The sequence below is a fragment of the Labrus mixtus genome, chromosome 5 (genome assembly GCF_963584025.1).
Source record: "Labrus mixtus chromosome 5, fLabMix1.1, whole genome shotgun sequence".
Taxonomy (NCBI): Eukaryota; Metazoa; Chordata; class Actinopteri; order Labriformes; family Labridae; genus Labrus; species Labrus mixtus.
Window position 1 is genome coordinate 7,646,394 of NC_083616.1, and position 25,643 is coordinate 7,672,036.

A 25,643-nucleotide genomic window follows, 5' to 3' on the forward strand; every position below is an offset into this window, starting at 1 on the left:
AATGAGGATCGCCGTCAATGATCTCTCCGAGAACTTGAATAAAGGTTGATGATGATTAGCTAATTAGCTAATATGGCAAACCTCTCATAACTCAAAGAGAGTGTCCTCCCTATGAAGGTTAGAAGAGTTAGAAAAGACATTTCCAGCGACAGTTTTTCATCGTTGAGAGAAAATCGTTTTGAGAATCGCTGCTTTAAACTTTCAGAACCCAATGTTTGAATCAGAGAATTACAACGACCATTTCTCGTTAGGATTTCCTCATGACTTGGAGGCGGATGAGAGCTGTTGTGTAATTTTTAGGAGACTCACGACGCACGACTCAAAGTTTGTCTGTTGATCCTTCGAATATCAAACCCTGCAGACGGAGCTCTCATACAGTTGGTGCTGTTAGCTTACAGTGACTCATGTATTGACAGAAGCATTTACACTCCATTTATTTAAGCTGTTTTAAAGAAATATCAACTCTGACAGGTGTCAATGTGGGTGTCTACTGCCTGTATCTCAGAGGAAGAGAGAGAGGGGAAGGGGGAGGGGGGACGGGGGTGGAGGGTGGAGTGGATGGAGTGGGTGAAGGTCTCTTGTCTCTCTTGTCCCTCTTGGATTGGTTCCTGATCAGATCACATTTTGGACTGGGCTTCATGGGCTTCTACTTCAATACTGCCATCTTCTGGACAAATGTGCACATTGTACTTTTCATTATATTCAGACATGTGTTTTTATGTTTTTATGTTTCACTCCCCTCTGATTAGCCCTGCAGTGAGACTGTGTTTCTAAGATGTCTGATAGATACAGAGTGTACGCTTAAATGTCCTCCTGCAAAGCTAGAGTACTTACAAGTAATCACATGAGTAAAATGTTGTTAAATGTTTAGAAAAGTGCATGTCTTTATTCTGATTGTTACTTTGTTACTTGTCAGTATTTTAGATAGCCATATCAAACATATTGATGTTTCCTCAGAAGTGTTTCCTCTGCATCCTTCAAAGATTGTTCGCTTCTGTAAATAACTAATAGGGACTCACTTTGAATTAAAGTTCCCATATTATGCTTTTTCTGGTTTTATATGCTCTTTAGTGTGTTTTCCAAGTGTCCTGTGCATGTTTAGGCACATCTATGTGTCCACGGAAACGCGGCTTCTCCTACCTCCTCCTGTTAGCTGTAGCATTAGCCGCATGTAACGCTCGGTTCTAGCCCCCCTCGATAAAAAATTGTCAGTCCAACGTCATTGTCAGTGTGAGATCACTGATCTAAGCCCATTGGCTCATTGTGGCAAGCCCTGCAGCTCATGTTGAAATTTCCGAGAAGCGTGCTGAGCAACTGACCAATAACGACAGAGCGAATTGGCAGACCAATCAGAGCAGACTTGGCCCACATGGGGTCTAACAGTGTGGGCTCGACAGAGCGTAGTTGACGGACTCAGAGCGAAGAGGAGCAGACACTTTTTTCGAACTTTAGCTGTTGTGAACGTACAAAAGTAGGTACATAGATTAAATATACGAACCCCAAAAAGGGCATAATATGGGCTCTTTAAAAAAAAAAAAAAAAACATCATCATCATCATCATCATCATCATCATCATCGTAGTCTAAATATTGGGAGATTATTTAATAGCTTCACTGTAAACCACATTTGCCAGTGCAAAGCATGTTTAAGTCTGGAGCGTGATTACAGATAAATATGGTGAATAGAAATCACATTTTTATAGACAGTACAGGTCATGTTCATTTATTTATCTGCAGTTGTGCTGAAACAAATGTAAACACAGAAAGCTTGGTAAATGTTACTATTTATGGGGACATTCAAATAAGGAAGAAAATGTGTAAATGTTGTACATAATAGAGTATTAAGTGTATATATTAATATATGGCAGGCAGGGACAACCTCTGAAAATGAGTCGTCAATTTTGGAATATTTCTGAGATATTGTGGACATTTCAGCTTCTTTACACTGTTGCCAATAATAATATGTTTGAATCCCTCTTTTGTAAAGTTTTCTATAGTATTTAAAGTGTATTTCTGTTCAATATAAATGAAACAATTCTACTGTGTAATTGTTATTAGCAGACTGTAAAGGATGGTGTCTGCTTTCTGTCTGTGTTTCAGTGTTCAGGACAGAAACTTCTCACTCAGCCTGTACTAATAAAAAGTATACAGAGAAAGGATGAAGGAAAAATGTGAAATAAATATCATTAAAGGGTTTTATTTAAAAGGTATACCATGCCAGGTTAAGTGGTACAGTTTGAGTTTAGAGCACTTGTTCATGAACTCTATTTTATTTTTAATTTTTAATTTCCTTCAATAAAAATGTGATTACCACCACTTCTCCGTCTAGTGGTGTTATGTTTGCAGTTTTATATATTTAGATACCTTTTGCTAAAACTGAAGCTGAAGCATAAGCTGACTCACGTGATCCTAGTGAGCGTACAGAGCTCTTAAATGAGCTGTTATTTTTCTGTGTTTGACCCGCTCTGCCTTACTTACCCCTGAGTGTTTTCAGTCCACCCACAGTGGTATATGAGTGTATCCCCATGAGTTACCCTGACTAAACCTCCCTAATGTGTTTACGTTACAACAAGTGAGACATTATAGTGAGATGAAGTGCATTAAAGCTGGCCTGAATAGACCATAACACATCTGAGGCTCTGGGTTCAACACACTTTGGGAGCACTACAGGCCCGGTTCTAGGAGGGTGCCAAAGGTTTCATTGCACCCTCGTTTTAAATGTATGCACCCTCAATTGAATAGACGCAAAAAATATATATATATTTCATTACGATAAGATATCAAGACTTTCAAATGACAACACTGACTCAGATCGTGTTTATAACCTCCATGATGTGATGGTCATGACAGGTGCAAGTGACCTGTCTGTTCACGGGGGACCACATGAGGGACCCACAACACCTACGCTGGTTTTAATAGATCTTCCCGGTCACTGTAGCTGCGTCCCCTTTAATCTCAGATGCAACCTAAGTCATTTTGTTCTAGAAGAAGGCCTGGAGTACTAATGTTTAAAAGGAAAGTCAGAAGCCATTTAAATTAAAAATTGGTTCTGCAGCAGAACCAGGAAGTTTATCTTTGACTTCATTTGAGATCACCACTCACCAGTGTGTCCACTCTGCTAGCTGAGAGCTGATCTGGAACCAGCTGATCCCTGCTCCTCCTGCTGGAGGATGTGTGAAACAAACCAAGCTCTCTCCAGCACAATGGCCAAGGTCCTGCTCCAGTGTTCCCTGGACCGTCCAAAATCTGTCAAATGAGAAAACATGTAGACATCACACCAGCATTAAGTGTGCGTCTTTGAACTGAGGGTTAAGTTTTCTCTGAATGTAACACTTTCACTGTAGTTTTAAAACAACTGGTGTAATATGAGATGACCTGCTGGACCTTGTAAACAATCTTGTACAATAACTAAAGAAATGTTAATGAACATTTTCACCTGATAAAATCGATAGAAGTTTTACCTCTGCTGTTTTTTTTAAGAACCATACAGTTTTTAGTATCTATTTGACAAACAAAAAGTGGCATTCAAATTCAAATTCAAATTCAAAAAACTTTATTTGTCCCCGGGGGCAATTCAAAGGCACACAGAGCAGTAAATTAACAACAGCGCAAGTAAACGAAACATTTTAACCTAAATATAAAGTGTCAATTTAAATACAACTTAAAGCTTAAACTTAAAAATACAAAATATAAAAGAGTAGATATAAGTGGACAGTGATCGGACTAACAGGTGTAAACAGATGTAAACAGAACTATGTGCAGTAAACGAGAAATAAATATATATATACAGAGCTATGTGCAAGTAGGCCAAATAGAACTAATATATACAATATAACTATAAAGGTAAATATGAGATAAATAAAGTGATGTAGTGCAGTGAAGAAGCAACAGGAATAAAGTAATCAGATCTGTATGAATACTGATATAAAAAGGATAGAATAAAGTGATGTAGTGCATGAGACCAGATAAAGCAGAGGCTGTTAAGGTGCAAGGCAAATAGAAGGAAGTAAAACAGCAAAGTTCACAGCTGAGAGTCTGCATTGGGTGAGAGGTGTTGGTGTCTGTTGGCATTGCACTTTTGGAAGAATTTAGATAATTTGTTGTGTCTCAGTAAAAGTTAATATTTTAAATTGTTTAAATTGATAAAAGTTTTACTTTGAAGGAGCTCACCAGACGGTTGCGGTGTTTACACGTCAGTTTAGAAGGTGAAGTTGGTGGCTGCCAAAAAGAGCATTAAAAAACGATGCCCTCTAGTGTCCACAGGTTGTAACTACATCACTGGTAACCCCGCTGTAGGACTGCGCTGAAGGCTGGTGGAGCTGCCATGAATGTTTTTATTTAATGAGATCCTCAAACTAACTGACTCCCCTTAAACTCAGAGGTGGAAAACACTTAGATTTGTGTTTTAAATGTTTAGTGGAATAAAGTGTTGTAGTTACACACAGTGGTCACTTGAGGACAGTGGACATCCATAACTGATGCTCTTAGTCAACCAATCACTGTTTGTTACCAAACAGAGAGAAAAACATCCGAAACTGGAACAAGGGAATCACCAAGTACCTGCACGTAGATCAGGGATGAGCAGCTTTGGTCACAGCAAGGGCCACATTCATTTAACTCTCACTGCCAGAGGGCCAAACTGTAGTATACAAAAACGATTACAGTCAATTATGTCTCAAATTTAACTCAACATATACCAGTGATCAAATATTATTATGGACATATTTCTGGTTTTCATGATTTCATGGCAGATTTTGTCATGTTTTCTTCATGTTTTGATACATAAAAATTGACCTGAGGGCCACATTGAGGGTTGACGAGGGCCGCATGTGGCCCCCGGGCCGCCAGTTGCCCACCCCTGAAGTAGATCGTGAGCAGTAGCGATTACAAACATAACTTGCATAATAATAATCGGATCTAGTGACCATGTATACAATCGATTCCGATACAGACCTTCAAAATAAAGTTGTACTCACCGTGACAAAACCTGTGCTTCCCACCGTTTCGTCGACTTAATGTGCTAAACTGTCATTTTAATTGGTTTATTGCATTTACTTGACATTAATTATCTTCGTGTGTTGCTCCGGTAAACACCAAATCATGCCGGTAAATAAAACCGGGTCCTGTCGCTTTATGACGTCATGTTTAGGGGACAGAAGGAGGGCGGTTTGAAAGGGAAAACTTTTGACAACATGTAAACCAAATTACCTGAACAGACAGACGTGAGAGTTCTCCAGTCATATGCCTGATCAGTTAAGAAGTCGAGACTAATTGTTCATATATAATTGTATTTTTCCACGACTTTCTGAACTACAGCTGAGTAAACTACATGTGCTAGCTAGCTAACGTTAGCTGCTGGTGTATACGCTGCTGCTGGCTGTCTTTAACTTTTAAATGTAGACCAGGTGAACCACCACGTCGGGATATTTTCTCTGCTGTGTAACAATAACACTACCTGTCAGAATGGCGAGTGTGCATGAGAATCTTTACTTCAACCCCATGATGACAAACGGAGTGGTGCATGCTAACGTGTTCGGGATCAAAGACTGGGTGACTCCCTATAAGATCTCTGTTCTCGCGCTGCTCTACGACATGACTGCGTCCAAAATCACTCTGCCAGAGAGAAGACGACTGAACAAGCTCATCCTGCCCCTGCAGCAGGTCTGTTTAAACCATGCCATGTTGCACAGCACTGTGGTGAAGCAGGTGTGTCATTGTGGTTTTTGTTTTTGTGGGTCATCAGGGTCCAGACCTGACTCTGGGTCAGTTCCTGAAGACTGTTGAGGAGTGTTGCCCCCAGACTGCATATGCTGTCAAACTCAGGTATTAAAACAATGTGGCTCCATTAAATTACACCAGATATCTACTACTGCAGCTGCCTCAGCTCAGGAATGTTATCCATGTTTTATCAGACTGTTGGGGCAGCAGCATCAGGGCTTGTGACTCTAAAAAGCTTAACAAGCTGATTAGGAGGGCTGGCTGTGTGCTGGGGACTCGCTGTGGAGCCCCTGGAGGTGGTGATGGGGAGAAGGATGATACAGAGACTGTTATGGATAATAACATGCATCCCTTACACAATCTGGCGTGTGAACAAAAGAGTGTTTTTAGTGGGAGGCTACGGCAGCTAAGCTTTATAACGACTCCCCTTTAAGTAAGGACAGAAGACTTTTCAACTTTTAAACCTTAGCCTGAGCTGCATATATCATATATCAAACTGTATATTTTGCACACTTGACTGCTTTTTTATAATAATTCTTTATTGATCTATGTATGCACTGGCAGAGCTAGTATTTTGTACTGTTATCTATGAGTAACAGCTGCTTATGCACATGGACCATCCAGACCACTTTTTTTATCCTGGCTATGTATTGTGGGCTCATGTTTTTTTGTATGGGTGGGATATGTATGTATATATGTGTTGTGTTGTGTGTTTGTATGCTGGCTGCTGGAACACCTACATGCCCCTGCTGGGATGAATAAAGTATATCTTATTTTATCTTTATCTTAGGAAACTCTACCACAGGATTTTGATGTAACTCTTTGTGCTATTGCATCCTCCAACATGATAAACACATTCTGAACAAAGATGTAGATAAAACAGAATCCTAACAGCAATGCTGAAATTTTAACATTTTGAATATGGAGCTGAATCCCAGATCACAGCGCATTGAAGGCCTCTGAATATTTGGTGCTTGGATGTTGTGTCAGATGTTTGTATCTTTGAATCTCGTGTTTAATTGTTGCGTTGCAAATGGAGTCGCTGTGATGCACGACAAGTTTAGAATTTGTCTGACTAAGTTCTATGACTTAATTAATCACCTACATGACGAGGCATTTCTTTTTCTTTTTCTTCAAAGGATGCATGAAATGGCAGATGGAGAGCTGAAAGACATGGAGTACTTCTTTTCCACTCTTCCTACACCTTTCACTGCTTTTGATTCTGAGGCTTATAAAACCAGTGTTGTTGGTGAGTAGCACACGTGATGCGACAGCTCCCAATATCCGATGGCTTGTCCAAATATATTTTTACATGAATCTCATAAAGACTCATATGAAGTCATGTCTCCCCTGTCTTCCAGGTCTCTTTATGAGACACATGCTGCTGGCCTACAACAAGCTGTCTTTCAGTCAGGTCTACAAGCTGTACAAGTCCCTGCAGCATTATTATCACAGTCACTTCCCCAAGCCCGTCGACGGGCAGGTGAGTCTGCCAGCGCTGGCAGCTGACGACTCAGAGATGGACCTCACCAGCACTGAGGACACTGTGGGGGACAGGATAGACAAAGAGGAGTCTGACAGTCCACTGCATGAGTCTGAGCTTCGGTAGGTGATCTCTTATTGGATTTAACCTCACCTTGAAAGTTTTGATGTTAATGTTTGTCTGAACCCACTGCTATATAAAAAAAATGTAAATCCTGCAGTCCTCTTGTTGGAAAGACTTTGTTTTGATATAGCGACCAGAGGCCTTTACTAAACTCCTCAAAAAAAGGTTTGGAAACGTTATTTTCGTCAATTATTTTGCCCCTTTAATAATACTGATTGGTGTTGTATTTTATATCGTTGGAAAGCCTGATTAGTCACCTTTACAACGAGGTATAACTTGTAAGGATCGTGCATTCATGGAATGAGCAACACATCTAAACCTGTGGGTAGCGCCCAAAAAAATGTGCCAAAATCCCCTGCAAGATTCTTCTGTTGGTATTCACTCCTGTTTTGAGCTGCACGTGCTGCCAGGTGTGTGCCAGTTACAGGTGTATGACTGACACCTGATTGACAGCACTTGTGGGATCAGCTTGGGCGTGCTGTACGTGCTAGAGTGACCAACACAACCACACTGGTTGACTTTCAACAACATCCTGGTTGACTTTGGGACGCCATCCCACAGCAGGCTGGTGAGCAGCATGAGGAGGAGGAGGAGGAGGCCAGGCTGTTGTTGCTGTGTATGGCTCTTCCACACGCTACTGAGGTCCCTGACAGTGTAAAATGAATAAAGTGTAAAAATGGCCAATATGTGTTGTTTTTACCTTTATTATTGTTGGAGAGTGCAATCATCCAATCCACCAAGCAACTCAAAACAAGAGTGAATACCAACACAAGAATATTATTACAGGGGATTCTGGCACATTTTTTTGGGGTGCAACCCACCCGTTTAGCTGTGTTGCTCAGTCCACGACTGCACGATCCTTACAAGTTATATCTCGTTGTAAAGGTGACTAATCAGGCTTTCCAACAATATAAAATACAATTAGTATTATTAAAGGGGCAAAATAATTAACCAAAATAATGTTTCCGAACTTTTTTGAGGAGTTTAGATAGCAAGATCTTCAGCTAGCTAACAACTTCAGGGCCCGGCTAACTCTGGGTTATCAAAGTACAAAGTAACTCATGCTGCACAACTACCCTGCTGTCAAGCTGTCACACACGCCACTGGAATACATCCCAGCTGTTTTGTTGTTGTTGTAATAAACAGTTAGTTACCGTCAGAACTTTCACATTCACACAGTCAGTGAATTCATTGCTAGTTATCCTGCTGCCTCTGTGTCACTTTAACATGTTCATTCCTTTATGTTTAAAATCATAGTTTCTTCTAAGTTTATAAAATATGCTCATGTGCAGACTGCCTTTGTTTCCATTGATCATAAGCTGCAAAGACTTTATGTTATTGGCTGATGGAAACCTTGGGTTGACTTACAGAGACGATAACGAGTTTCATATAATGTATGTGTTTTTAGGCTTCCAGAAGTTATTATGGGTATGTTGAACTTGCTTAGCACAGGCCTCAGGTTTGTTGTTAACAGTAGATATTTTCTTTCTTCTAGAAACGACAACACACCAAGCAGAGGCCCCTTGTCACAAAAACAAGCAGAGTACTTTCTTGCAAGACAGGTGAGGGTTTAAAGCAAAGATGAAATGATAAGAACTGTATGTTGCATTCATGTTCAAACCAACAGGTCAAAATCAATCCATGTGTCAAACCTAAAAACATTTGTTTATAGCAATGTCCGACCCTTACAGATTTTTAAAAACCTCTTTTGCAGGCTTATCTCCTGAAGAACGATGAGAACAAAGCTTTGAAGCCCGCCGCGCTGCAGGAAGAGCTCAACAACATGCTGAAGTTTAACCCCGATTTTGCAGAAGCGGTGAGCTCCTTCACTTAACTTTCATCTCTGTATTAACAAGTCTTCAAAAAGAGCATATCCTCTTCATCAACTCACTTTTTTTCTTACTCTCTTCTCAGCATTACCTAAACTATCTGAACAGCATGAGAGTGCAGGACATCTTCCTCTCAGCCCACAGTCTCTTACATTATTTTGACCGACTCATTTTGTCTGGAAATGAGGGAAAGAGCAACGGGGACGAGGGCTATGGACGCAGTCTCCGCTATGCCGCTCTCAACCTGGCAAGCCTGCACTGTCGCTTCGGCCACTAGTGAGTACAGGAACTGGTCGAGTCTTAGTTAATGGACATGTTGATATAAAGTTTATTCATATAAAACGTGACTCTAATAGCTGTTCTTCCTCTTCTTTTCTCTCAGTCAGCAGGCTGATATGGCTCTGCAGGAGGCGATCCGCATTGCCCAGGAGTCCAATGATCATGTGTGCCTGCAGCACTGTTTGGTAAAAATCTTTTTTTTTTTTCTGCTTCGTGTTTAAATGGAAGCATTCTGATTAATCAGAGACGTGGATGTTAGAAACACTAGCTCGGTTAACAGTTCTTCTATTTCAAGTTTTTTGTGGCTGAAACTTAAACATACAGAGCTTTTACTTTGAAGTTGCAAAGTTCATTCTTCCTGTTCCCTGTTCCAAAAATTAAAAAAAATACAGTAAATGTTGTTACTGTGTCGATGTTTACAAAATATTTATAAATATAAGAATCATTTTGTTTGCCAAAGCTTAACCTTAAATCCTCCTGAACTTAACAAAATAAAAGTCTTTATTTACTGTGAAGAGAACTGATTAAATGTTCATTAATTCTCATATGAATATGCATGTGCCCTGGTGTATTCCTCCCTGTCTCTTTGTGTCTCACATTAGAGTTGGCTCTACACGCTGGAACAGATGAGGGGATCTGACAGCACCGTGTTAACCGAGGATTCAGTGAAAATGGCTGCCCACTTCTGCCTGCCAGTGAGTACAACACGAGCTCTTTAATTTGGGTGCTTGAATTAAATTGGCTTTGGCTGTTAATTAATGTTTAATTTCTTTGTCACACTTTTCACAACACATTCACTTTAAAAGACTCCACAAACAGCTGTGAGCTAATGAGTCATTGAAGCACAGTCTCACAACTCTCTATTTTCATGGATATTTATTTTTAATGACTGATGCATTTTAAGAAGATAGGCTGCAGTGGTCATGTCCTTAATTTAAAAATAATCTACTAAATGTAATATGTTAAGGAAACGTTTTTTCTTCTGTACGGTCATGCCTGAAAGCAATAAACCATATATAACAATCTGTACAATAATAAAATCATTATACAAGGATAAACCTGATTGATCCTCCTCTCTGCTGCAGTACCTGGCGTCTCTGGGCATTCAGTCTTTAGTCCAGCAGGGGGCGACACAGGGTAAGACCGCCCACAAATTGATGGACGCACTGAAGGACACAGACATCCTGCACTGGAAGCACAGCCTGTCGGAGCTGATCGAGATCAGCCTGGCTCAGACTACGTCCATATGGAGGATGTACGGCAAGAGGTGAGCTCCTTCACTTCTCGCCTCCTTTAAAGCACACGTTTGTCAGTCCTGTTCTCTGTTTCTGTAAGTGAACAGCTGGCTAACAGACGTACCTCTTCCCACTGACAGTAGATCACCTCTTTAAAACCGGGTTCAAATGTCCCGTGGTTTCATGCACAAGTTCAAATGTGAGACATACAATCTACACAAACAATGCAACAAACAGATATAGATACAGAAGTCCAACATGCCTCAGAGGTGTAGTCATGATCAGTCATTTTGTCAGAGTCCTAAACGTGGCCTCGTGTATCTCACGCAGCACCATGGCTCTGCAGCAGGCCCAGCTGCTTCTCAACATGAGCAGTCTGGAGCCGGTCAACTTCGGGGTCCAGCAGAACAACACCGAGGCGTTCGCCGTGGCTCTCTGCCACCTGGCGGAGCTGCACGCTGAGCAGGTAACACATTTCATTCGATCCTGTCTGTCTGCTTTCTTCCCGGCAGGCGCATATCCATTAATTAGTTGGCTCGGCATTGCAGGACGTTAAAAAACATTGACGAGGTCCTTCTTGTCGCCTCTGTGTCTCGTTGCAGGGCCTGTACAGTGCAGTGTCAGAGATTCTCCTTCATCTGAAAGAACAGTTTCCTCCTCACTCGCAGCACGCAAAGGTGGGTTCTCTGACCTGTGACAGTTTATTTTATGCACTTTAGGTCTACTTAAATCAAAGAAAAATCATGACTGTAAAAATCTGCGTAATGAAATAACAATTGTAAATACAGCTTTGTCCATTTAGATGATGTCTTTTGAATGCAGGTACGAGATATACCTACTAAAGATTTGTTTTTAAGCTTTTATAACCATATAAATAACATCTTTACATGCTGTACTTCATAGAATAAACAAATGTCATTCTCCCAATTATTTAAACAATGAAATCAGTAGAACTTTTTATTTGACAAATGTCAAAGATTAAGGTGTCATTAAAAGTTGGCTTGACCACTTTAAGTTCCATAGTCACAAGCTTGGAGAGCAGTTTCTGCTACTTTGCAGAGCTGACCTAGTTAGCAGAAGTACAGTTAATTTATTCCATCATGATTGGAGTTTGTTATGTAGAAAAAACAAAACAAATTTAAGGTCTGTTATATATTTTTAATTACAAATAAGGCTCAGGAAATATAGGGTATATTTATTCTTTGCTTACAGTTGGACAAGCCACAGCTAGCTTTAAACATATACACTGGTTTCCTTGCTTAAGCATGTAGTTGGTTTGCCTTTTTTGGTCGACTGTTCAGTAAATGTGACAGCAAGATCCACATTACCAAGATAGTAGTTACTGTAGCCCGAGCGACAATGTCTTCATGCTAATTTGGTATGCTGTCCACGTTTCTTATCTTCAATTTATGAAAGGTAATTGAGCTTGTGTTTGTTGTGTTCTTTTGGTTTACGTTAATCTCCAATTCTGCAGCTCTGGATGCTGTGTGATCTGAAAATCCAATTCGACAGACACATGCACGAAGGGAAATACCATTTGGCAGAACCTCTGGTCACAGCGATCTCTGCCTTAAACAAAACAGAGGGTCTCTACAGGTAAACCTTCAGTCCCAATCTTAGCAAGTCCTGTCACATACATGAGTCATTTCTGCATTATTATCTGGTGTTTTGTGTCTGCTGACAGGAAAGCTCAAGTTCTGAAGGCTCTCAACCGAAGCACTGAGGCGTACAGCGTTTTACAGCGGCTGCAGACGCACTGTGAGAAGACCAAATGTACAGAGGTGGTCATCAGGTAGACGGACTCTTGTTGAATAGCACTTTTTCTGATCTCATGTTACCTGTTTCTTAAAGTGTAGACAGTTTTTTAAAAAAAAGACCCGATCTCAGTCTACTGTGCTTTTTGTATTAATGGAATTAAACTGACTCAGCTTTTTTAGGGCTGCAATACATACTTAATGTTTGTCATTCACATTATGAATCATCTTTAGAGGCACAAACTGCTTATGAAATATGACAGGATACAAATGTGGATATCTTGAAGCACACATGCTGCTTCAGGCATTTGACTGAGCTTTTTCTGTCTCGTCTACATCACCTCCTGTTTCTGTCTCATACAGAGTGATGCTCTCCACCGCTGAGCTCCACTGGGAGTCGTCTGGCTTCTCCACAGCTCTTCCTCTCCTCCTGCAGGCCTTGGCCTTGGCTAGACAGCACCACCTACAGTCCCTGGCCTCAGAGACCCTCCTTCACCTGGCCTTTACTCAGGTAAGCAACAACACGTTACCACTCCTAAACATGCAAATGACTGATCTTTTTTTGATGTTTGACTAATATGCAAATTAAAAGCAGTACAGTGGTCATTGTTTGTTCATACTCTTTGCTTCCTCTTCTTCCTGCAGCTGATGTTGGGTGTTCCTCAGCAGGCCCTGACTGTTCTACATGAGGCCATTGAGCCTGTTCTGGCCCACGGAGGAGTCATGGACAAAGGCCGAGCCCTCCTGCTGACAGCCCGCTGTCAGATGGCCGTGGCTGGGTTCAGGCCAAACGGACAAGGGCATGCAGGTAACAACCTTACACCCCCAGCTGAATCATTCAGCAGAATACTGATCCCTATCTCATGATGATGTAAAGCAGCCTATATTTAAACACTGCTGCTTGTTGTCTCCTTGCAGATTTGCATTTGGCGGTTTTGGCTGCGGACACGCTGAACGAGGCTGCAGCGTATTTCTCCAAGCTGAACTGTAAGGAGCGGCTGCGGGACGTCCACTACCTGCAGGCTCAGCTCCACCGTTCTCTGGGACAAACATCACAGAGTAACAAAAGTGCCATGCTCTTCCGGCTGCTGGACCAGGAGCTGCAGTCACCAGCACCACCGGTCTCCATGAGGCTCTGACTGCAGCTCCTGCCCAACTACAAACTAGATGAATCTTACTGAACGAACACAACACCTCCACTGACGGCTGCTCGCCACTAGATGCCGCTGAAGATCTGTCCTGCTTCTTTTAGCTCTATAGCGTTTCATTTAGAGATTTTGAACTAGAGGCACAGCTGGAGCTCTTTGCATACAGTGTGAGGTAATAATAACAGAGGACGATGTAAGTAGTTATAAACGAGGCTACATTTCAAATGACCAATAGTAGCTCCATCTTGTTAGAATTGAATGACGTCACAGAGGTTTAAGAGCCTTCACCACAGCTACAGTCCAGGTTTGTCGGACAGATAGAACACGCCAGCTCACCTGGTAAAAATGTCAGAAGTTTATCAGCCTGCCGCTTTTTTGATGAATGACGGTAATATCACACTTAGCTACAAGATGAATGTGTTTCAGCGGCCCGGATGATTCATATTTCGCCCGAAGAATACTGATGAAGATGAAATCCAGGGGGAGGAAATCGTGATCACATTTATAATGTAATGGACCCATGATGGCTTAAAACCTGATAGTGTATCTGTATTCAGCTTCCCTCAGACACGATGTGGAAAAACAATTGTAGCTGATAACATTACGTTCAAGTGTCTTTGGGGACTTGTAATCCATTACTTACAGCACTTCTTTCAAGAAAAATAAAAATCTTGTTTCCTGTTATTTAGCTTTCAGTCAATCTGATTTAAAAAAAAGGGAATAATTTAAAGAGAAACATATCTGCAGTGCGGCTACCGCACCGGTAATATTCAAGTGATCTAGTTTCAGTTTTACAAAGTTTTAAGACTAACTTCTCTTCCATATTTTGATCATTCAGAGTTTTGTTTTTGTCCTTGTGCACAAGCATCTGAGGTGGGGTGATGGTTTGTTTCCTCAGGGCCTTTTGACAGGAAATGTGTCTCTGTTCTAAAACTTCCTGTTGACATAGTTAGAGTGTGATGTTTGGCTTCATGTCACATTCTGCATAAACAGAGATTACAGTAGTGCGCAGTAAAAGCAGGCCTGTCTTGTATGTAAATATCACACAGCTATGTGATACTGTCACAATGGAAGTCTTTTTAAGTGCGTTTGGGGTGTGGTTTGAAAATAGATGTACATGTTTGGTAAAGTCTGCGGGCAGGTTCAGGGGGTCACAACACACTATATAAGGAGCGTGTGTGTGCGTGTGCGTGTGTGTGCGTGTGTGCGTGTGTGTGTGTGTGTGTGTTCACATAAGGCAGAGCTGGGCGTCTTTCCCTCAGTTGATGCTTTTACCCTATTTGCGGGGATAATGTGCTGCCGTGGGATTCAAACCACTAATTGTTTTCCATCAACTTGTGCAGAACCATTTCCAGCAGAAAGCTTCCAATTTGAGTTTGAGGCCGCTGAGTACAAAATGCTTTTCAATGCAGCGGAGCAATTTACCTGGGTAATAGCAACGCAACCTTTTAAAACCTGAACAGATGAAAACAATTTTTAGAAACTTGGAAAACAGACACCTGACATTTTGAGACTGTATGCTTTTTTTTTTGTTTGTTTGGGGGTTTTTTTTACACCACAAGGTAGTGAAACACATCGTGTAGGTTCTTTTGTCATAAAAGCACACAGGAGTGCTGATATTTTCTGTGTGCTGATTGAAACTCACTGGACAGTGAAAGTGAAACAGCGTCTGTTTCTTCAGGCGTCCTTCAGTCCCACACAGGATTTGTTTACCTCCTTCGATCGTAGCTGAACATTAGCCCTAAATGATCACTGTGTATTTAATAGTGCTGAAACAATGAGCCAGTAAGTTAGATAACTGAACGATGAAGTTTATCAACATTATCACCCGTATGAAGACTGATAGACACTTGGATATATACTCAGTTAGTGTGCTTATATTCCGGTACAGAAGCAGCACAGAAGAACCCGGAGGGTCTGTGTGGTAAAATATATCCTCTTTGTTCAAAATGTTTAATAACAAGTATGGCAACAAACATGGCATAAGAACAATGCATGTTTAGAAAAATATATCTGCAAATGTATTTTTCAGAATACACTTTACATTCACTAAACCTCTACTCGATATTAAACTTTTACAAATTCAAAGTCATAGCTTCAATATAGAATCACAGTAGAAAACAACACAATCAGTTTCCTCTAAATAATCATGTGGGGAATCATTAACATCAGGAGAACGGTTTAGGGAGACATTGAAGTCAAACAGGTAAAATAACCTGAGGTATCCTTATTTGTATTTGGTATACCTACTTCTACTTGCACGTCTAGTTTTGTTTTTTTCACCAGTTTGACATGAAAACAAACCCCAAAGTTGTCCAATTATGTACAATGTGTTTTAGTTGAGACAGTCAAAGAAAGGAGAATAGAACACGGACAACCTACAACTACTGTTTTGTTGGAAACTGTCGTACGTAAAATGAAGTGGGGGGTTTTTGAAGGTTAAAGGTTTATTACATGAAGCAGATGTGTTGGGGCGGGGTCTTCCCTTAACATCACCTCCCTGACCTGTATCCAGGAGAGATGATACTGGAGTCAAACCAGGTGCATCCTTTTACTTTACTTCAAAACTCAAAAATAATGCCAGAACAATAAGTATTGCTGAAAGTTTGAGTTTGAGATAAAGAGTTTTTTTTGGAATGGAGTCAAAGGAGTGGTGTCTGTAGCTTAAACACTGTTTGATCTTTCAGTGCAGACGGGTTTGTGTCTCTGTCCAACTGTCTTTGAGGAGACGGATCCAGGCCCGAGAGAACAGAGAAGAGGCAGAGGATTGGAGGTTTTGTTCAGTATCCCGCCGGATAGCCTCCTTTACGGGGGTCGGACTCCGCGCAGAGACACTCTCCCTGACGCACTACCGCCTGGACCACGGAGTCGGGAATCCGCAGCAGCTGTGTGACGTGGTTCTTCTGGACCAGACCCTCCAGGACACTCTGCCATGGTAACATCAACACACATGAATAAGTATAAGGAGTCCTGTGTAGAAGATTACGGTGTAACAAATAATAACGCAGTAGACTTCTTTGAGGAGCGTCATTTGACAATTAATCGTTAAGTACATTAAGTACATTAAAGATCCTGTGAAGTGGGGCGCTGGTGGCGCAGTGGTTAGTGAGAGCGCCCCATGTACAGTAGGGAGGCTATGGTCTATCAAGCGAGCGGCCCAGGTTCGAATCCGACTTTTAGCTCCTTTCCCGCATATCATTCCCCACTCTCTCTCTCTCACTGATTTCTGATTCTATCCACTGTCCTATCTCTACATTAATAAAACATCCTGTGAAGTTAACCGGTTATGAAACAGACTTCAATTAATACTGATTTATTGTGACCTAGAGAGCAAACAAGACCATCAATGACGAGATGAATTATTTCTGAATTGTAATTTTTAATGTCTAAAACTGCTGCCACTGCTTAGGTGTCAGAAGAAGGGATTAACAGCACGCTGCAGAAAAACAGCCTTGTGGTAAATGGATTTGAGCTTGTATACTGCTTTTCTAGTCGTGTGACTACTCCAAGTGCTTTTAACACCACAGGTCAAACCTACACATACACACTGTGGATAGTGGATACTATGTAGAGCTATCAGTCATCACATTTCATACTAGCAAATGTCCCGTCTTACACAATTTTCCTCAGCAAAGCCTTACAGCGAGTGATACATTCAACTGTTTAGACAAAATGGGAAGAGGTCTTTTTAAACTCTGCTTACGCATGTACAGGACAAAACCAGCAAAAAGATAAGAGGCACCTCTCTGTCCCCAGCTGCGCCAATATCAACACAAACTCAAAGTTCCTCACTGCAGCTTTAATGATGCATCATGGACATAGTTTTTAAATGCAACTCGAAAATTCTGTGCTTATATTTCTTCTTTTCTGGCACCCAGCACACAACAGAAATAGAAACTTTCACCAATCTAACTTGGTCTGGATGAGTAATCTATCAAAGGACATCTTTGTTTAACCTTTTATATATTCATCTGGTAATTATTTTGTCTAGTGGCATGAATAAATCTTTATTCAAAGACATTTATGAGGTCCACAGGATGAATCCTCTTATAGAACAATGAGGTGAATATTTATTCACGTATTCATGCTTCCCTCGAGGTGAGTTGTGTCCCGTCAATGATCCTCTCATTTTTTTTTATCTAGTACCATCATTATGTCAAATGTTACTGCAAAAACTAGACATGTTCCCATCTGCTCTGGCTCAGGTGCTAAAAGCATCTTAGCTCTTACTGTAACACTGAGAATATAAACATGGTAAACTTTAAACCAGATTTGCATGAGCCTGTTAGCACTGTGACCTCGGCCTAAATATAGCCTCATGCAGCCTCGATCCGGCTGTAGACTGTTCAGCAGGTTCACGTTTCATTTTTTTATTCAAAGTGATGTTAGGTTATTGTGGTTATTACAGTTAGAGCTTGCTTGTTTCTAAAGTTGTTTATTTGTGCATCTACGTACATGATGCAATCTCAGACACAAGAGACAAATAAATACCACCTGCAGTTATTATTGAATGCATCTTCAAGACAACATTAAAGCTTTGCTGGTTGATTTTCCTTGATATACATGACATGAATGATTTCTGTACGAGAAATCAAATGCAACACTTTCTGCGAAGGCGTTGTCATATTGTAATCAAATGTGTTTGTAATGTCCCAGGCTTCAGCATAAAGAGCTGTTAGAATCATAATACAGACCAGATGTTGTTGTGCATATTACATATCTCTTTCTACCACTCACCTTTTCAAAGCCCTGCTCCACGACGGTCATATTTGGGTTGAGCTGATTGTGAACTCTTGGCTCGGTCACAGCTTTCTTTAGGTCATAGTTGAAGAACAAAGAGTTCAGGATGACCTAGTTTAGCCAGAAGGAAAAAAAAAAAAAAAAAAGGAAATACTTTCAAATACGTGACTGTGTGTTTGAAGGATGAGGGTGCATGGGTATGAATCAGACTCACTAAGGCAGTGGCTGTGGTGATTTTAGTGCCCCCTGAGGCTCCCACCACCATTTTCACTCTGTTGTCTTTGTCAAAGATGATTGTGGGACACATGGAAGACAGCGGCCTCTTGCCTGCAACAGATAAACAGAATGTGGCTATGACTGCGTGATGGGGAAATGTTTACTTTTGGACCTGTGGTTTTGATGGTCCCCAGGCAGCGATTTCACAGCTAAAAACAGACACGTTCGTCTGACGTGTATTTAAAATGACTGTAAACAAACCAAAGAACAGCAATGAGCCACGGTGTGAGGATAGACATTACACTGATGCTTTAAAACGGAGGAGGAAGAGGATTGCATTGACAGAGGCAGGAGCAAGTGAAAGGTTTGTGAAAACATCACCTCTGCATCATCCTCGCTACAGAGAGGGTCGAGTAACATCCCATTTAAGACCGCTATGTAATTAAGAGAAAGACCATCATCCATCACCAAAAGACATAGCCTAAACTAGGCAGTGTAATAATTCAGTCCAGACACACCTGGTTGAATAAAATTGTTTGGTGAAGGAGGGATTCCAAAGCCATTGGTCATGTACGGAGAGCTGAAATCATCCATTTCATCGTTGAAAATGATTCCAGTGGATCGAGACATCACTTTGGAACCAAAGCTGGGGAAATAAAACCACTTGTTAACAATTTCTTAGTACAAAGTCACAGAGAGAAAAACACTAAAACTGTGTGTTACACTTTAAAGGCTATCTATTTGTAAGGCTTGATTTCTTACTACAGATTAATGGTGCTGGTGGCAGCCACAGCGCTTCCATCCTCAGCTATGACGGACAGGTGAGCCGTCCCGTGGTTGTCTGGGACAAAATAGTCGGGCTCGTAGTAGCTGTCTGGGTGGGTGGTGTCATCGGTTATTTTGCTTCTTATGCCATCAGCGAAGTAGTCTGAGGTCATGTTGTGGATGAGCTGAGGAGATCAAAACAAGCCAGTCACAGAGAGGGAGATTGTGACAGTTTGTCATGGAGACCCTAAATGGTAAACAACAGCGGAGGACTTGCTGGCCTTTATAACGATGCAGAAGACACAACATCTGAATCAAAGAGCTCCTGAGCAAGGCACTATGCATCCAGTCTGCCCATGTAGGACTGAACATTGGATAGTAAGAAACAACTGTGATCATATTCTGAAGTTAGAAATGCTAAAAAAAACAAAAACAAAGGTCTCATGGGTAATAATTATAACACCAAGGCTTACATCTGTAATGTTGAGATAGCGTGGGTCTCCCAGTCTGCTCCTCTTTGCATAAGCGAAACGAAAAGCCTCTACGATGCGATGGTACGTCAGAGTCTTTTTCTCTGCTGTAGAGACACTTGTGTCTGTGAAATTGTACCCTGCAAAATATCCAGTCAAGAAATGAGTGCTTCCATCACTGTGCTAACAGTCCATTTCATTCAGATCATTAAACTGTAAACTCCTGATTCAAATAATGACATCTTCCTGCAATATAAATATGGACCTATGTTCCTACAGACTCATACATGAACACATTAGCTGTGATCCCTCATTTGGAATAAGTATGTCGTCTTTTTATTTAAAGCCTGATTGAAGAGTCTCTGCCTGAACAGATGGGGTGCTGGGGCTGAATTCGTTTTGGCAGGAAGGACTGAGTCACAGCTCGGTTTTGTACGACCAAAACAGGCAGAAAACATTCCAGGGAAGCCGGGGAAACCTGACATCTTTTCTTCCGCATGGCCGCACAGGAGCTTGGCCAGGCTACTCACCATCCACTATGTTGAGTATGAGTGCCAGCACAGGCCCACTGGAGGGGGCGTCTGGGACATGCATGGTGTATTCCCCTACGTTGAGCCTCAGAGGGTTTTCATTCAGCACAGGCTGGTACTCCAATAAATCATCCAGGGTGATTATGCCCCCTGGAAGAAGCATTAATGGTGTCAGAGTCAATTTAAAACTAGGAATGATGTTCTAATGGTTAGATTTAAATGTGGTATTTTTGATTAACCTGTGATGTGCTGTTTGATTCATATGTACTCACAATGTATTCATATTAATATCTCTAAAGAAACAAGAAATCAGTACAAGACCTGCTGCCTGGATGTCCTTGACGATGCTCTGTGCCATTGACCCGTTATAAAACACATCAGGACCCTCCTCTGCTATTCTTTGGTAAGTGTCGGCCAGCTTTGGAAATCTTACAATATCATTTTCCTTTAGGATGTTTTTATGAGAATCACAAAACACCTCACTGGAAGGTAAGACAAGGGGGAAAAAAAGGAAAAACAGTTAAATTATTCAAATGTGTCGCTATCAAAAATCAAAGCCACTTCTGCATGGATTGAATTTAATAATGTAGCTGTCTAATGGTTAACCCACCGGACCAACCAGTCCGATCTCCAGGACCCGGTTATTTGGTCCAGATTTGGTAATGGACTTTTTTTCTAACAAGGATCAAGTCTTCCAGCTTGCTTTTATCCCATATTTAAGAAAAACTGGATTTGATCAACCTGATTCACATTTTAAAGATGACCAAATTCAGACTTACGGTGCTTTACAGAGGACACACTACAAACCTGATAGTGATGATATTTGATGACATATTTAATGGAAACAAAATCCTTCTTTCTGTTACAACCCTAATTTAAACCTCATCTACTTTGTCACTGAAGCAACACATCATTGTAGTGCGAAATATTTTAAAGAAATGTATAAAAAAACATCTTCTACCTCGACAAATGATTTAATAATTTGAATACCTCGTTGCTTTTAATCCAGTCTGAAGCCAGCCCTGTGCTGGGATCAGGAGCATCCTGATTCTTCTGGATCAAAGAATCCTTAATTCGACTCAAAGTTTTGAACAACCCAAGCTGGAGATTTTATACAGATAAAAACCAGGACTGGATTACCTGATCTTATCTATTTAGGTTATTCTTTTGTATCTTCTTCTCAACACTCCGATTGAAGAATCGATCTAATCTAATATCTTTCATCCTGTTTGATTACTTTTTAACAATCAGGCCCAGAAGTACCTGGAAGTTTTCCACCCCCGTCTCAATATAAAATAGTGGCATGAAACATGATAAAGTAAAGGCCAGACGAAAATAGACAGCCAATACATCATGTGGTTAATGTGAAAAACTGTCCACAGTTTGGTTAGATAAAATAAAGCTGGAGTAAAGTAAGTGATCATGTCAGTTAAGTGATGTACATGATGTTAGTAATGTTACATTTCCAACATGACATATCAATCACACTAACGAGCAACCTAAGCTGAATTCTATAAAACTTATTTGACTTTCTGATGAATTTGTGTCCTCTAAAATAAACAATCCATCAGTGGCTTAATAAGAGAATAGATTTGGGAAGTGTGTCTATTATCTAACTCGTAAATATTTAGATTGGGAGATTGATTCATGTCTGTCCAATGAGAAACATAATACTCAATGATTCATTAAGAGTCATGGAAGGGGAATCACCTGTTCACCTTGCTGCCAATTTGTGGCCACTTGTTGCACTGACACTAAAACAGAACAACAGGATCAATCATTTCTCTTTTTTATCCTCAGCAGGTCTGCTATGAAAGGTTTGTTTTTGTTAATGCTTCATCCGAGTGTTAAGTACATGTGCATACATTTGCTCAACATGGACACAAACCAGGAAGCAAGAAAACTTTTTGGGCTCTTGGGCTGGCTTTGCCGTTTTCTTTCCAATGATCATGTTCAGTCTTAAGAGTTGTATCCACTGCTCTAATGCATCAAAGGAGATGCTTCACTTATATTAGTTTGTCTTGGCACTGTCCAACATACAAGAAGAAAAAAAAGATGTCCTGGCATTTTTAAAGCACACTCATGAATAGATTAGTGGTCAGAGTGTGTCAGCAGTAATGATGGAGGGTTTAGTAGGCTATTTGTGTTGCTGGAACGTTGATTATATACCTTTGGACAGGACCAGGCTAGCTGTCTCTCTCTATATTTCAGTCTGTGAGCTAAGCTAAGGTAGCTGGCTGTGTCTTATTGCTAGCATTTTGACATGACAACATCAGTCTTCTTCTTCTTAACGCTCGGCAAGAGAGAGTATAAGAACCTCTTTTTCAGTTTCAGTCCCAACATTCTGACTATGTTCCTTGTTATTGCTCTCGAGTATATCTGCCTCACCACATGTTGGCGTCTCTTTGAATGGAGTCCCTGCTCTTGAAGATGGCATGGGCCAGAGCTTTTCCTATGGGGAAGCCATGACGAGCCAAGGCAATGCTGGGCTCAAACAGGTCTTTCCATGGCAGCCTGCCATGCCTCTTGTGTGCCATCTCATAACCGCGGATCTCCCCGGGAATGGCTATGGACAATCCACCTGTCACAGAGAAACAGCAGAGCCACCGTTTACATTTTCTTATCCTCTCTGTCCGTGTCTGACTGGAGGATCAGCATGCTCAGAGGCACTAAAACACTCAAGGACATCTGTAGTGTAACAACCCTTCTAAATCCTACTGATACAACATTAAAGCAGCTACAATATTTTTACAGAAACAATAGCGCCAATCTTTATTGACTAAGTCTATTTCCCCCCTTGTGTCTGGGAAATACTCCAGAAACACAACCGCCTGCAGCCAGTACCTGTACGAGAGAGCTTGGTGTTGTTGCCAAACATGTCTTCAGTGGCGTTCATGGGCGCAGTCTCCCTCGCATCGATGGTTTCCACCCTCCCTGTTGAGCAGAAAAACCAGGACAGATTGATGGGGTTTTTTTTTTTTTTTGGCTCAGTTAACTTTGTTTGGAAGTTTTGACGCACACTCACCTGTGGAAGCGTTATAGATGACGAAGAAGAGCCCTCCTCCAATACCCATGCTGTGAGCATTAAGGAGGCCAACACATAGCAAGGCAGCGATAGAGGCATCCACAGCTGAACCGTTTTTCTTCAGAATGTCCCTGAAAACACAGCAACACACTGAATAGACACAGGCACGTACATGCACACATGCACCACCACTGCAGGTCATGTTTGGAAAAACAAACGTCTAGGGCATCAGTCTTTTACTTTGAGATTTGCTTCAGATGTAAAGTGTTAAAATGTATTATTATTAATATTACCTCCCCACTTCTGAACACTTCCCAGCATCAGCAGCCACAGCAGCCTTGGAGTAGAAGTGGTCCGAGGGGGGAGGCGTGTTATTCTTCCCTAAGCCCATGAATACCCCGAGGAACAGGCTCACTGCAGCCACCGCAAGGACCACCAGACCAGCAATCAGGGACTTCCCAACCATTTTCCTGCATGGGAAAATCAAGATGAGATCCTTCAGAGAGATTTCAGAAACAAGTGTCTTCACCTTCAGACATCTACCATCTTCAGAGTGGTCGATTATCCTGTATACCAACAACAATGTGTTTGTGTGGGCAGGCAGGCAGGTAGGCAAGAAAGAAAGCCAGAGCTGACACTTACCTTTGCTGTGTTGTATTTGAAAAGGAAGATGGGAAGTGTTGCACGAATAAAATACAGAAAAAGAGAGTCATTCAGCTGGCTCTGAGAGTGTGTCAGCTGTAATGCTTAGGTGTTTGACCAGCATGATGTGTCATTGTGTCTGGTTTTCAGGTGTGACTTAACTCGGGTTTCTAGATAATAAGCATGTACTTTATTTGGACTTCTTTTTGAAAGTTACAGGAAGAAAAATAGGCAGAGAGAGAGAGAGAAAGATGGGGGTTGGAGGGCAAAGGTAATGAAATTTGTGACCTTTGAAAACATTGTAAATGTAGGGTTACGATTTTGGACAAAAAACTGAGCATTGGATTCTCCAGAAAAAAAAAAAGTTTGGAGTAGTTTTACCCATCGTTTTTGAAACGTAGACTCCAATTTTCCAAATGATAGATGCCTCCCCTTCCTCCTGAAAGTCTTGAGTTTCCTCTCTCACCTTGCACTTCACTCTGGTATCAATCTAGCAGGCTTGCCAAAGTGAAGGTGAAAGTGATCTGTTTACAGATGCAGCCCCGACTCGGGGCTCCATGTGATTGGCTCAGCCGGCAGCGTTACCATGCTCAGGAGCCGTGTCAGACTCTATTTGGCTTATTCTGCAGGCATCCTCAGACCAATTGAGATGCCTGAGCCTTCACCCAGTGCAGCTCCAATCTGGCAGCGTGTGTGACAGGTGCTTCTCAACAGCAAATACCCATCTGTGGAACCTGAACTAAACCAGCGTTGGCGCCTGTTGCAGGGCCACACTGATAAAACACAGTCACATAAAAAACAGCACATGCAGGGCTAGTGCTGTTTTTAAGGCTGCTGTTGTGATTGTGTTTCAATCTAATCACTACTATCCTGCTCTGGATCTCACAGGTGCAGAGCCGCCTGAGGAGGGGAGTTTATTTCATGGACAGAGCTGATTTTTAGAGGATGGGGAAAATGTGTTTGTTACAGAACATAAAAGCCCTTCTCCAGCCTTTGTGCACATGCATGTGTCACTCTCAATTAAAGCAAGAATTTTAATGAAAAATAACCTGCAGCCTGTCTAGAATTTGTTCCCAAACGTATGAGCTTAGAGGTTTAATTTCCTTTGTTCTGGGAGGGATACTGCCTTACACTTCAACACTCCAGGTTTCCTTTCCGATTGTTTTCACACAATAAAGGAGAAGGCTTGTCTGTGCCTATACACTCAGCAGGAAATCAAATCACACGCTCCTGTTGTTCCTCAGCGACAGGTGAGACACAGCCTGCAGAAACACTCACAGCAGAGAGTCGTCTACAATAGACCCAGGTGATGTCATGTGTTTCTATGGGTGGCTGCAGACCTTTAATGATAGGTCATCTGTTGTGTGTACTGCATTTTATTAGCTTACAATTTACCTCCTTCTTCCTTAACCGTGATGGAAAATGTGTTTATACAGACTTGAATGACACTGATGCTGCAAGAGATGAAAGGACAGACATGTGTCCTCTCACAGAGTAGTTCCTAATCTTTTTTGTTTGTAGTCCCTTAAAATAAAGGTGGTTGCACATGTTAATAACTTGTGGTTAGATCATGATGTATTGCACAAAAGTTCTGGGTTTGGGGTTTTGACTTTATTTGATAGTTCCAGTCAAGGAACGGATAGGAACAGAAGCCCTAAGTGGAAATATATCCATAGATTTTATGATT

The 25,643-nt window shown here is 41.4% G+C and overlaps 2 protein-coding genes across 2 annotated transcripts; one reads left to right on the plus strand and one right to left on the minus strand.

The window, feature by feature from the left end:
- Positions 1 to 5,107: 5,107 nt before the first annotated feature.
- anapc5 (anaphase promoting complex subunit 5) lies at positions 5,108 to 14,252 on the plus strand. Its single transcript, XM_061037536.1, has 17 exons — positions 5,108 to 5,660; positions 5,743 to 5,822; positions 6,857 to 6,966; positions 7,079 to 7,322; positions 8,819 to 8,885; positions 9,038 to 9,139; positions 9,238 to 9,428; positions 9,535 to 9,616; positions 10,034 to 10,126; positions 10,517 to 10,698; positions 10,997 to 11,132; positions 11,269 to 11,343; positions 12,141 to 12,262; positions 12,351 to 12,458; positions 12,784 to 12,931; positions 13,066 to 13,228; positions 13,339 to 14,252. The coding sequence occupies exons 1-17, from the start codon at positions 5,463 to 5,465 to the stop codon at positions 13,557 to 13,559; spliced, it is 2,322 nt and encodes a 773-aa protein (XP_060893519.1). The 5' UTR covers positions 5,108 to 5,462; the 3' UTR covers positions 13,560 to 14,252.
- Positions 14,253 to 15,320: 1,068 nt separating this feature from the next.
- Positions 15,321 to 23,780, minus strand: ggt1a (gamma-glutamyltransferase 1a). Its single transcript, XM_061039319.1, has 12 exons — positions 23,608 to 23,780; positions 23,315 to 23,445; positions 23,134 to 23,223; positions 22,678 to 22,870; positions 20,611 to 20,771; positions 20,290 to 20,439; positions 19,763 to 19,899; positions 19,287 to 19,474; positions 19,043 to 19,170; positions 18,523 to 18,635; positions 18,306 to 18,419; positions 15,321 to 16,495 (listed from the first exon to the last, which is right to left on the minus strand). The coding sequence occupies exons 1-12, from the start codon at positions 23,778 to 23,780 to the stop codon at positions 16,349 to 16,351; spliced, it is 1,725 nt and encodes a 574-aa protein (XP_060895302.1). The 3' UTR covers positions 15,321 to 16,348.
- Between the last annotated feature and the right edge of the window lie 1,863 nt (positions 23,781 to 25,643).

Bases quoted from the DNA above. Each gene is read 5' to 3' on its own strand.
- anapc5 (XM_061037536.1), top strand. From the start codon at position 5,463: ATGGCGAGTGTGCATGAGAATCTTTACTTCAACCCCATGATGACAAAC. The intron at 10,699-10,996 runs GTGAGCTCCTTC...TATCTCACGCAG, and splicing joins TGGAGGATGTACGGCAAGAG to CACCATGGCTCTGCAGCAGG. The intron at 13,229-13,338 runs GTAACAACCTTA...GTCTCCTTGCAG, and splicing joins AAACGGACAAGGGCATGCAG to ATTTGCATTTGGCGGTTTTG.
- ggt1a (XM_061039319.1), bottom strand. From the start codon at position 23,780: ATGGTTGGGAAGTCCCTGATTGCTGGTCTGGTGGTCCTTGCGGTGGCT. The intron at 20,772-22,677 runs GTGAGGCAGATA...CTTACCTTCCAG, and splicing joins CAAAGAGACGCCAACATGTG to TGAGGTGTTTTGTGATTCTC. The intron at 19,900-20,289 runs GTGAGTAGCCTG...GATATTTTGCAG, and splicing joins CATACTCAACATAGTGGATG to GGTACAATTTCACAGACACA.